At 46.9% G+C, this 12,336-nt stretch overlaps 1 protein-coding gene across 1 annotated transcript in view; it reads right to left on the minus strand.

The window, feature by feature from the left end:
* Nucleotides 1–918: 918 nt before the first annotated feature.
* The window catches only part of CFAP57 (cilia and flagella associated protein 57), a 77,998-nt gene continuing 66,580 nt past the window's right edge, over nt 919–12,336 (minus strand). The window contains exons 20-21 of the mRNA XM_089894796.1: nt 7,210–7,342; nt 919–1,150 (exon numbers count right to left, since the gene is read on the minus strand). Coding sequence (XP_089750922.1) covers nt 936–1,150; nt 7,210–7,342 — 348 coding nt within the window. The 3' untranslated portion in view covers nt 919–935. The remainder of the gene's footprint in view (nt 1,151–7,209; nt 7,343–12,336) is intronic.

Raw genomic sequence — 12,336 nt, forward strand, 5'->3', positions numbered from 1 at the left:
GGTCTGTAGAGAGGCAAGAATAAGAGAGGGAGAGGGGGTTCCAGCCATGTCCCAGGTCTTAGTTCAAGTCCTTCTCGAGCTCTGGTTGTATCTCAGCCCTGAGATTCCATGACACACCAGGAGAGATCGGGGGCTTAATATTTGTTATTTGGGTATTAGAAGGGTGTCTGGCTTCTGCAAGTGGGAAAAGACAGGCACATCTGGGTTCTTAGTGCATAAAAAACCACCTCTCCTGGTATGTGTGGCTGGGCCACCCAGTATGGGGTCTAGAGAAAGAGGTGGCCCCCAGAAATTGAGGAGCAGGACAGGGCCCTGCAGACCGAGGATGACAAGTCTAGAGAGGCATGGAGGTAAGAGAAAGAAGGGCAGAGTTCTGCTTATAGTCCTGACACCAGGGTCTGCAGATAATGGAAGATGTGGGGGAACTCTACCGACTTTGCCATGTTCATGATTTTACTCTCACCTTCACACAGCTGTGAAAATTCTCAGAAAACCTCATTATGTTTCATAAGTAAGAAGAAAACGTAGGAGGCTTTGTCTGGTCCTGACGTGGCTGGCAGAGGAGCAGGCAGGTCAGAAGCGACAGGCAGCCCTGCCCTTGAGGTCCAGAAAAGAGTGGGGAGGGGCGTGGGATCTCTGCAGTGACAGGCAGCCCTGTGCCTGGACAGGGACTAGCAGTGGTGGCTTTGGATGAGCAGGAGCCCCCCGGGCCTCAGGGCCCCTCTTCCCTTCCTCCCTCCCCAGCTCCCTGGCTAAGCAGAGAGTTGGATGTGATTGTGGGAGAACACCTTTATTCTGCCCGTGTCCCAGGTTCCCCAGGGCAGGAGGGAGAGGCTGGTGTGTTCAGGGCTGCAGGAGCTGCAGCCCAGAGTCAGGCTGGGGATGGGAGCACCGTGCTTCTTCCGGCGTGGCTGGAGACGGCTCACCAGAGTGGGTCACTTGGTCTGCAGTTTTAAGTCTGCTTCTGCCCCCAGGAGGGAAGGCAGCCGCATCCCAGTGAAGGGGTGGAAGCCTGGGACCTGCTCTTGCTCTTGGATCTGGTCTCTGAGGCGCTGGATCTCCAGGCGCTGCATCTCAATGATTCTCCCAGTTTCTTCTTGTTCATTCAGTCTCATGGTGGGAGGCAAGCCTGGTAAGTCTTTGCCGGACACTGTAGGGGACAGAGCAGGACTAGTGTGGGCCTGTTACTGGGCTGCTGCAAAGCTTATCCTCCCTTCCCCCTCTAACCTCCATCCCCGCACACATTTATGGAGCACCTGCTATGGGGTAGACACTCCAACCCAGATGCTAGGGAGATGGAGATGAGCCATTTCACTGTCTAGCAGAGAAGGAGAAATGAAGAGACATGCTTTGGAGCGATAAGGCAAATGCTAAACCTGACCTCAGCCCGGCCCCTCTCCTGAGCCCGGCAGTGTGCCTGCCCCGAGCCCCCTCCACTGGGGGCTGCTCAGTCCCCACACCCCAAGCAGAGTGGCACTCTCCTATTGACCCGGGTTGGCCTCCAAGCTGCCAGTCCTCCTCCTCACATAAACCTGCTCCCGGAGACCCCTCTCTAGCCCTCCTGCTGTGGCCATTCACTCATGTTCCCTGGGGACGCCCCTCGAGACTCTCAGCCATCCTCCTGTCTCAGTGCTGTCCTGGGTGATGCTGGTGTCCACGAAGGTCCACGGCTCACCCCACTTCCCGGCCTCACGAGGCTAAACTGTCAGCATTAATTGTTTGGCCTGCACGTCAGCTCCACACCCACTCTGTGGCTTCCCCTCGTCACGCCCAGGATCTTTCACTCTAGTGCTCCATTCACCTCTTCTTAGACTGAATTTAGACCTCATCTTCCTGGACAACTCCATTTTTTACCTACTAAATGGGTTCCTCTTAGATTCACTCCTTTTCTGACCAGGTAGACCCACAGTGAGTTTCTTCTCCCATCTAGATGCCTCATCCCTCTGCCCCAGGTACCCTGCCCAGCCTACATCCAAGATAATCTGAGCATCCAGGGTCGCCACTTTCACATCTGGCCTGCTGTGCATTACCGATAAAAGTAACACACGAGATTCAAGTTCTTGGTTTCCAACCCCAGACGGACTTTATGTCCATAGTCAGCAAACTCTCATTCCCCACAGAAGCACTTAGGAACTTCAATCTTTACTCCAACTCCTCTGCCCTACTTAGAAAAAAAAAATTGTGGTAAAATCTATATAGCATTTACTAACTTAACCATTAAAAAAAAATTTATGTACTTATTTATTTATTTGGCCGCACGGGTCTTAGTTGCAGCACTCGGGATCTTCGTTGCTGCGTGTGGGATCTTTTAGTTGTGGCATGCGAACTCTTAGTTGCAGCATGTGGGATCTTTAGTTGTGGCATGCGAACTCTTAGTTGCGGCATGTGGGATCTTTAGTTGCGGCATGAGCACTCTTAGTTGCGGCATGTGGGATCTAGTTCCCTGATCAGGGATCGAACCTGGGCCCCCTGCATTGGGAGCGCAGAGTCTTAGCGACCGGACCACCAGGGAAGTCCCTTAACCATTTTTAAGTGCATGGTTTAGTAGTGTTAAGTACATTCACACTGTTGTGCAACTAATCTCCAGAACTCTTCTCATCTCGAAAAACTCAAACCCCATCCCCATTAAACAGCTCCCCAGTCCCCCCACCCCCAGCCCCTGGTAGCCACCATTCTGCGTTCTGTCTTTATGAATTTGATGACTCTAGGTATCTCAGATAAGTGGAATCACACGGTATTTGTCCTTTTGTGTCTGGCTTAGCATAATGTCCTTAAGGCTCATCTATATTGTATCATATGTCAGAATTTCCTTCCTTTTAAAGGTTGAATAATATTTCATTGCATATATAGACCACATTTTGTTTATCCATTCATCTATTGTTGGAAATTTGGGTTGCTTCCACCTTTTGGCTACTGTGAATAATGTTGCTATGAACATGAGTGTACAAATATCCTCTTTGAGACCCTGCTTTCACTTCTTTTGGGTATAAACCCAGAAATGCAATTTCTGGTTCATATGGTAACTCTGTTATTAATTTTTTGAGGAAACACCTTACTGTTTTCCATAGTGGCTGTACTGTTTTACATTCCAATCAGCAGTGCACCAGGGTTCCAATTTCTCCAGACCCTTGTCAACACTCGTTACTTTCTGGGTTTTTTGTTTGTTTGTTTGTTTTTGTTTTTTCTTTTTGGTTTGGTTTATTTTGATAGTAGCCATCCTAATGAGTGTGACGCAGTATCTCATTGTGGCTTTGATTTCATTTCCCTAATTGTTAGTAATACTGAGCATTTTTCATGTGCTTCTTGGACATCTGTGTATCTTCTTGGAGAAGTGTCTATAGTCCTTTGCCCATTTTTAAATCAGGTTTGTTTGTTTGTTTTGGAGTTGTAGGAGTTCTTTATATGTTCTGGACATTGACCCCTTATTAGCTGTATGATTTCTCTCATTCCCTAGGTTGCCTTTTCACTCTGTTGATTCTGTTCTTTGATGCACAGAAGTGTTAAATTTTGACAGTCTAATTTATTATATATTTTCTTTTGTTGCCTGTGCTTTTGATATCATATCCAAGAAGTTATTGCCAAACCCATCCTCTCCTCTTCTCTTAATGGATGACATTGCCACCCTCTTCACTGAGGAATGGTGTCCCCAACTCCCTCACCACAGTCAATCTTCTCTCAGTGGAAGAGGGGTCTCTTTCCTATCTGCTGCCAACCCCTTCCCTGGAGGAAAAACTAGAAAAGAACAGATGATGGTGGCCAAGGAAGAGAGTATTTTAAAGAGGAAGTGGTCAGCAGTGGCCAGTGGCCAGCTTGCCTTGGCCTCTAATTGACCTGATGAGGCCAGCATTCAGAGTACTCAACTTATCCCATCCTTCCCAGGAGAAGTCTGGATCCTTCTCTGTCTGCCTTTGCTCCTTGCCTCTTCTCCTTTACTGCAATTTCTAGACTCTTGATCTTTCTAGGCTCTTGATTTCTTCTCTTTTCTAGGTCTTGACCCTTCATCCACCTTCTGCTACTGGTTGTCCCTGGTAACCATCTCCTCAGTCAAGCTGTGGCCTAGCCATGGAGCCCTGGGAAAAGTAGCACCCCTGGGAAGGTATAGCACACAAAAGCCTACCAGCCCATCCACCTACCAGCCCATCCACCTTCTTGGGCCTGCATCACTCGCCTCTGCCTAGTTTCTGTTTACCTCCCCACCTGCTTTTTTCATATACTTATTATAGGCATCTGTATATTTTCTTTGGAGAAATGTCTATTCAAGTCCTTTGCTTATTAAAAAAATTTTTTTTGTTGTTGTTGTAGTTAAGTTGTAAGAGTTCCTTATATATTCTGGATGTCAACCCTTTATCAGATATGTGATTTTCAAGTATCTTCTCCCATACCATGGGTTGCCTTTTCACACTTTGCGATAGTGTTCTTTGATGCACAAAAGCTTTAAATTTGGATGTAGTCCAATTTATCTACTTTCTTTTTGTTGTCTGTACTTTTGATGTCATATCTAAGAAATCACTGCAAAATCTAATATAATGAAGTTTCCCCCTATATTTTCTTCTATGAGCTTTATAGTTTTAGCTCTTATGTTTAAGTCTTTGGTCCACTTTGAGTTAAATTTTGTATATGATGTAAGGTAAGGGTCCAACTTCATTCCTTTGCATGTGGGTATCCAGTTTTCCCAGCACCGTTTGTTGAAAAGATTGTCCTTTCCTCATTGAATAGTCTTGACACCCACATTGAAAATCATTTGACCATATATGTGAGTGTTTATTTCTGGGCTCTGTATTCTATTCCATTGGTCTATATGTCTATATTTATGTCAGTATCATACTGTTTTGATTACTATAGCTTTGCTGTAAATTTTGAAATAGGAAGTGTGAGGCCTCCAACTTTGTTCTTTTTCAAGAGTTTTGGCTATTTGGGGTACCTTGAAACTCCCAATGAATTTTAGAATGGATGTTCTATTTCTGCAAAAAAATATCATTGGGATTTTGATAGGGATTACATTGAATGTGTAGATCACTTTAGATAGTATTGACATTTTAATAAATCTTCCAGTCCATGAACAAAAGATGTCTTTCCATTTGCTGGTCCTAAGCCAGACTTAGGTTCTTCATGATCAAGGCAGACAATTGGTAATACCTGTCTTCAGCCACTACTGATGAAACCTCCCTTGAGTAAAGCTCTATGACACAAGTGGCATGATATTTGGTTTGCTTCAGAATAATCTGCTATGGGTGTGGGAGGGAATAATTGGTGCGGGGGGGGCGTGGCGATAGCGATGAAACAAGAGCGACCGTTGCTCAAGTCAGGGAATGAATTCATGGGGATTCATTAGAATTTCTCTCAATTTTTGTCTATGCCTGATAGTTTCCAACACAGTAATAAGAAGAACCTGGCTATATCATACAGCATCCTGAGGAGGTCTCAACTGGTTATTTGCTAGGCCACTGGGGCATATTTGAAATAATTTTTTAAAAGAGAAGTTTTGTGATTGTTCACAGACACATCTATGCTTCACCTCCAACTGAAGATGGTTTCACCTCCAAGAAGTCAAGTTCTGTCTTTTTTTTTTTTTAACAGATTGATTAATTAAATTAATTTATTTATTTGGCTGTGCCACGCGTCTTGTGGGATCTTAGTTCCCCGACGAGGGATTGGACCCTGGCCCTCGGCAGTGAAAGCGCAGAGTCCTAACCATTGGGCCGCCAGGGAAGCCCCCAAGTTCTCAGTCTTTTTAACACATGCTGTGCTCTTATGTCAGTTCTTCAGAGTTAATATTGTTCTTCGGGTACTACTCACAGAGTTTACCCTCTCAACTTCAACTCTAACGACAATGGCGTATGAGACAACAATTTTATATATATATATATATATATATATATATATATATATATATATATATATATATATAAAATTTGTAACAGTTCAAGGCTCACAAGCAGTTATGAAAATAGTGCAGAGAGTTCCTGTGTATCCTTCAGCTACCCTCCGCCAATGATAATACCTTGCATAACCACAGTACCTGAGGTGGTGATATTTGAACGACCCAGTCCACAGCTGTGGAATGTTTCAGTTCATTAGGGTTTCTAAGCTTTATTCCTGAAGGTAAACCACCAGAAAACAATATACTTGAACTATGTTGGCTTAATTTCCCACAGTAATACCTTATGCTCTTGTTTTTTTATTGACTGTCCAGATAAGAAATGGACACCTGAAGAATGTTTTTTTATTGTCTGAAAACCTACCGTTAAAGACTGTCAATTACGTTGTTCAATATCCCTTTTTTCTTTTTCTTTGTTTTTTTTGTTTTTGCAGTACACGGGCATCTCACTGCTGTGGCCTCTCCGGTTGCAGAGCACAGGCTCTGGACGCGCAGGCTCAGCGGCCATGGCTCACGGGCCTAGCTGCTCCGCGGCATGTGGGATCTTCCCAGACCGGGGCACGAACCCGTGTGCCCTGCATCGGCAGGCGGGCTCTCAACCACTGCGCCACCAGGGAAGTCCCCAATATCCCTTTTGTAAGGCTCCATGTATTTAGTTTCTCACAGAACTTAGTACCAGGGAAAGGTTTTTTTCCCCCAGAAAAAAACTTCCTTTCCCCATATGAGAGCTATGTAAACCATCATATTTTTTCCCTTTTCGTCTTGGCTATCAGAAATTCAGAGGAATTTTATAACTGCAATAACTAACTCATTTAACAGTTTTAATGTAATTCTTTCCCCTCTCCCTTTAAATTGTTTCTGGTCCTTATTTTTGCCTTTATTTTCATCATACAGGTCCACAATCCTTGATCCACAATTGTAAAATGCAAAAAGCTTTAAAAATGGAAAGCATTTTTAAATTCATGAAGTTTAGTGCGAATATTCATATGTTTCACTACAGAAATACTAATGTGTTTGATTTCAGGGCACTGCCCCAGACAGTATATATAGTATGTTCCTCCTAAGATCTGAAAGATTCTGAATTCCGAAACCTTTGCTAACCCCAAGAATTCTGGATTTGCAAGTGTTTGAATGTGGTAGGGTCCTCACAAATCCTTTGAAGAGCAGGCGCGTGGCATGCAGAGGTGCCCAGGAGGCCATAGGGTGGATGTGAGCTGATACAGGAGGAAACTCAGGAGAGGCAGCTTTGAAAGCCAAAAGGAGACCTGCTCGCGGCTGCCATTGGTCCCTGGATCCCAGTGCCCATCTTTCTTGACCACTGGTGACATTACCTGTCTCTGGAACGTCTTGTGGTTGAATTTTCTTGGTCAGTTTCAGGGCTGCTTCAAGGTCATAGACTTGGGAGCGGGTGAACTTCAGCTCTCTGCGGAGCTCATTAAGCTCCTTGATCAGGGAGACATTTTCCTGTAGAGGAGGAGGAGGAGGAGAGAGTGAGTGTCGATGGATGAGTGGTCAGTGGGCACAGGACCTGCTCTGGCCTCTGGGGCTAAGGGTGTGGGGAAGAGTCAGGGCTGGTCCTGGACCCAGATTATATCTCTGGTGCCTCTACTGTGGCATGAGTCTCTATCCTGGCTCATGGATCAGCCTCTTGAGGTACCAGCTGACTTACCTTCAGGTGGACTCTGGCAAAGTTAGCTACAGGCAGTGTGCACCATTCCCATCCAACCAGGCTCTTCCCATCCGTAGCAACAACAATGCTTTTCTAAGCACTTTTCATGAACTTAACGCATTGAAGTTGCATAATAACCCTATGCATAGATTCTATTACAACCACGGTTTTAAAGTAGAGAAAACTGAGGCACAGAGAGGTGATGTAACTTACCCAAATTACATAGATAGCAAGTGGCAGAGCCAGGATTCTGACCCAGTCTGGCTCCAGAGCTCTGAGCTCTTAAGTACTGTGCTACACTTTGTTTTTTCCATTCATTTGTTGAACCTACATTTACGTGGTATCTGCTGCATGCCCCGGATGCAGACAGAAATAAGACGTGGTTTCTGCTCTCAGCAGCATACAGCTTACTGAGGAATAAAGAAAAGTAAATGGATAATTAGCATTTGCTACATCCACTGCAAGTTCACTTCTCTCAGTGTTTGATGAATATCCATCCATCCATCCAATATTTATTGAGTACTTATTTTGTGCCAGGCACTGTGCTGATCCTGAGGTGTATATATAGAGAAAGTAAGACTTGGCCTCTGTTCTTGAGGAGTTTAGGGTTTAGTGAGGGGTCTGGGCACACTTTAGTGAGGTGGCCACCTTGCTGGGATGGAGGAGTGGGACACAGAGGAAAGGCACTTAGCTCTGCCTGAATGACCAGGGTGGATTCCTAGGAACTGACCCCTGGGCTGAGGCTTGACAGAGTTAGCAAGGAGAGGGTAAAGGGGGTCCCAGATAACTGGAATGGCAGGAGAAAGGCACAGAATGACACGGCAGGTGTGTGGGGTGACCTGCAGCAGTTCTGTGTCACGGGAATACGAGGTGAGAGGAGTAGAGAGGCATGCAGGGCAGAGCCTGCTGCAGGCCAGGTGGAGGGGCTCTGCGCTCTGGGACCAAGCAGTCTCTTCTCTCTTGCCTTGCCTTCCTTTTCACACTCAGCACAGGAGCCCCAAGGGAGGCGTCCCTCTCACCATGGACCGCTCTGCTCTTGGAGCCCACGGCCTCAGTACTCAGCACGTCCGCCACAGCACCTCTCATAGGACTGTGCAGGAATCGCCTGAGGATCCTGTTTAAATGTGGCTTCTGACTCAGCAGGCCTGGAGCTGCTCCTGAGATTCTGCATTTCTAACCAGGTCCCAGGAGATGCTGCTGTGGGTAGTAGCAAGGCCCTCGAGGGTCTGAGTACCAACAAAGGCAAACACGGACCAAATCTATATAAGACGAACCTGTGCTGGAAACAAACTGTGCTTCCCCTTGGGACACTGGCTCTGGGGTGGTGAGTGTGGAGTCTGAGCCCAGAGGACAGGGTGATCCCAAGCACTGCTGTCAGCGAGCAGGACAAGCCTTCTCTGTCATGGGAATGTGAACTGCAGACACCCCGATAATCCTTCCCTCCAGAGCCTTTTTAATTAGGCAGATCAGATCTACCTTCAGATTTTTGTATTTCACTTAATTTCACTCTTCCTCATTAAAAAAAAATGTTCTCTGGATGAAATGCCCAATTATTACCAGTCCCACATTGGATGAAATGCCCAATTATTACCAGTCCCACATTGGATGAAATGCCCAATTATTACCAGTCCCACATTGGATGAAATGCCCAATTATTACCAGTCCCACATTGGATGAAATGCCCAATTATTACCAGTCCCACATTGGATGAAATGCCCAATTATTACCAGTCCCTCATTGGATGAAATGCCCAATTATTACCAGTCCCTCATTCGCAGGCTCGGCTTTGCGCCTGTTTTTCTATAAAGTCAGCAGGTTTTCTCCTTCTGATTTTTGACCCTTTTAACCAGCCCAGGCCTTGGTGATACATAGCCCACATTTTCTTTCCAGATGCTCTGTTTCCTCCCCCTGGAATTTCTCCATGCTGACTTTATATCATGACATAATCACTTAAGTGCGTATTTATTGGATTCTAAGACCTTGGACTCTGCCTGGCCTGTAAGAGGTGCTCAATAAATATTTGTGGAAGGGATAAGCAAATGAATAACTAGCACAGTGGATACCAAGTTGAATAAGATGAATCCTGTAAACCAGCAAATTACAAACCAGGGGGTAAATGTTGAGCAGGGGAGACCAGCCAGAAGGGAGTCTTAGGAGAGCCACAGGGAACTCCTGGGCACACCAGCCCACTCAGGGGCTCTCTCCACTCCTCCGCTTAGCTGGCATCACTTAGGTTCACTTCCCCTGCTTCATTCAATAAAATAATCGTAATCAGAATAAAGATTAGAGACTGACTGTCATACAGAGTGAAGTAAGTCAGAAAGAAAAAGACAAATACCGTATGCTAACACATATATATGGAATTTAAGGGGAAAAAAAATGTCATGAAGAACCTAGGGGTAAGACAGGAATAAAGACGCAGACCTACTGGAGAATGGACTTGAGGATATGGGGAGGGGGAAGGGTGAGCTTTGACAGGGCGAGAGAGAGTCATGGACATATACACACTAACAAACGTAGTAAGGTAGATAGCTAGGGGGAAGCAGCCGCAAGGCACAGGGATATTAGCTCGGTGCTTTGTGACAGCCTGGAGGGGTGGGATAGGGAGAGTGGGAGGGAGGGAGACGCAAGAGGGAAGACATATGGGAACATATGTATATGTATAACTGATTCACTTTGTTATGAAGCAGAAACTAACACACCATTGTAAAGCAATTATACCCCAATAAAGATGTTTAAAAAAAAAAAAAAAGATTAGAGACTGAAAGTGCCATTTCCCCAGTTCTCTCCAGAAACTTCTTCCCGGTCAACCTCCATTCATTTTGTCACTCAATCCTGTCGACTTTGTGTCTGGACTGAATCTCATGTTCATTCATAACCAGCTCTCAGCATCTTTCACCTCTACTACTGTAATGGCCCCACGTGGAGCCCCCGCCATTCTCTCCACCCTGACAACCCTGTCGCCATGATTGGGACTTCAGGCTCCTAGTACCTTTTGATATGCATGTTTCTGACGCCACTGCCAGCCCTGGACACCTTCACGAGGCTGGTCACCTAAGACATGTCTCCAGAACACGACTCAGGCCCCACTAGAGTGTGATTGAGGCCCAGGACTCAATGCAGCCTGATTCCTCTGCTCCGTTGGTTCATTCATAAAAACAGAAACCCTATTAGGTGCTTATTGTGCCAGACGTGGGAGGCCAGCTTGGATCCAGTGCAGAGAGATGCCCCGCAGGGCGGTCACGTGAGGAAGCCTCCCTGTGGAGCCTGGGGGAGGGGCGGTGCAGGGAAGAGTGTTTCAGGCCCCGAGCCAAGAGGGAGCAAGCAGGGTCTGAGCCGCCAAATGCTTGATGACGATGATAATAACAAGATAACAACTCCAAGCGTGGACCGGATTCCTGCACTGTGTCAGACACTTTGCATACCCAACCTCGTTTAATCCCTACAACCACCTCAGGAGGAAGGTATTATGGGATTCAGCTGCCTATGAGGAAGCCGAGGCCGTGCATGGGTGGCAGAGCTGGGATTCGAACCTGGTGGCGTCCGCCCCCAGGTGCCTAGATGCCTCTGACTGCTGCCTCCCAGACTCCACTCTCACCTCTGCTGTACGTCACCTCCGTCAACACCTCACATATGGAGGACGAGGGAGCCCCTGAAAAGTACAAGTGGGGCTGCCTTAAGAGGGCTTTCTGGGGTGGTCCGTGTTCTGAGGGGTCCAGAGGCCACACTGAGGTCGACTGTAAGTGCCTTGGGTAGTTTTGTGAAGTCAAAACGTGAATGCAGCAGGTTTGCTGAGCTTTTCTGTTCTTGATCCCCCCTTGGTCAGAACGGTCTACAAAGGCCCCTCTGATCCTCCAGACCCCCAGCCAGCTCCTCTGCAGGGAAGATCTGACCTGAGTCCATCGAGCGCCAGGACTTGGGGCATGTGAGAGAGGCTGGCTCGGGGATACTAAGGTCTGTTTATATAGAAAGGCTTCTGAACAAAGAGGCTACGCCAAGCTGTCCAGCACTGCCTTTGGTTGAGGGGCAATGCCAGAGAGCCTCACACGGGAACCTGCTGACAGAACTTCAGACTCCGAGGGAGAAGGCCGCAGAAAGGAAATGCCTAGAGCACCCCCTGCTGGCCTACCTTGAGTTGACACCTTTAAGAATACAGCAGGGTCTGGTTAGTGTGGAAAAAGCAGGCAAAGGATTTATTCCGATAACTTGGGAGCCCCACTCAGTGGCGTCTTTCCGGAGCCCACAGTTGGTGGGATCGCCATCTGCCTAACTGCACAAATGAACCATTTCTCCACTCCTCTTTCAGCCTTCCTCTCACATCTAACCACCCACTTCTATTCATCACCTCTACTCTGAAACATCTTCTGACATCACAACTTTCCCCTCCCAAGGCCTGTCATCTCCCTTTAACATGGGAGTCATCTTCGAAAGGGTTTTCCTGCCACTTGCCTTTCCCCACTGGTTTTTCCCCCCTGCCCACTGAAGTAACCTTTCCGGAACAGATAACACCCCTACCTACATAAGAAACCTTAGGGGGCACCAGCTAATAAAATAAACTTCATGCTTCTTGTGTGACACGGAAAGCCTTTTCAACGTGACCCTAAGCTACCTACCGTTCCAAAGGGCCCTTCCTCCTTGCCCCCATGCTCTGCAATAAAGTTACGTTGGGGGATTTCTGGGTCCCCAAACGCCCCACGGGCCTCTCTGTTCTCTGACTGTTCTCAGGTTTTGTCCTCGGCTTGGAAGGCTCTTCCCCCATTGCTCCCTGACCCCCTCTACTCACCCTTCA

This window comes from Delphinapterus leucas, chromosome 1, assembly GCF_059928025.1.
Source record: "Delphinapterus leucas isolate spDelLeu-1000000601 "Yukka" chromosome 1, BTC_Dleu_Yukka2, whole genome shotgun sequence".
NCBI classification, from domain to species: domain Eukaryota; kingdom Metazoa; phylum Chordata; class Mammalia; order Artiodactyla; family Monodontidae; genus Delphinapterus; species Delphinapterus leucas.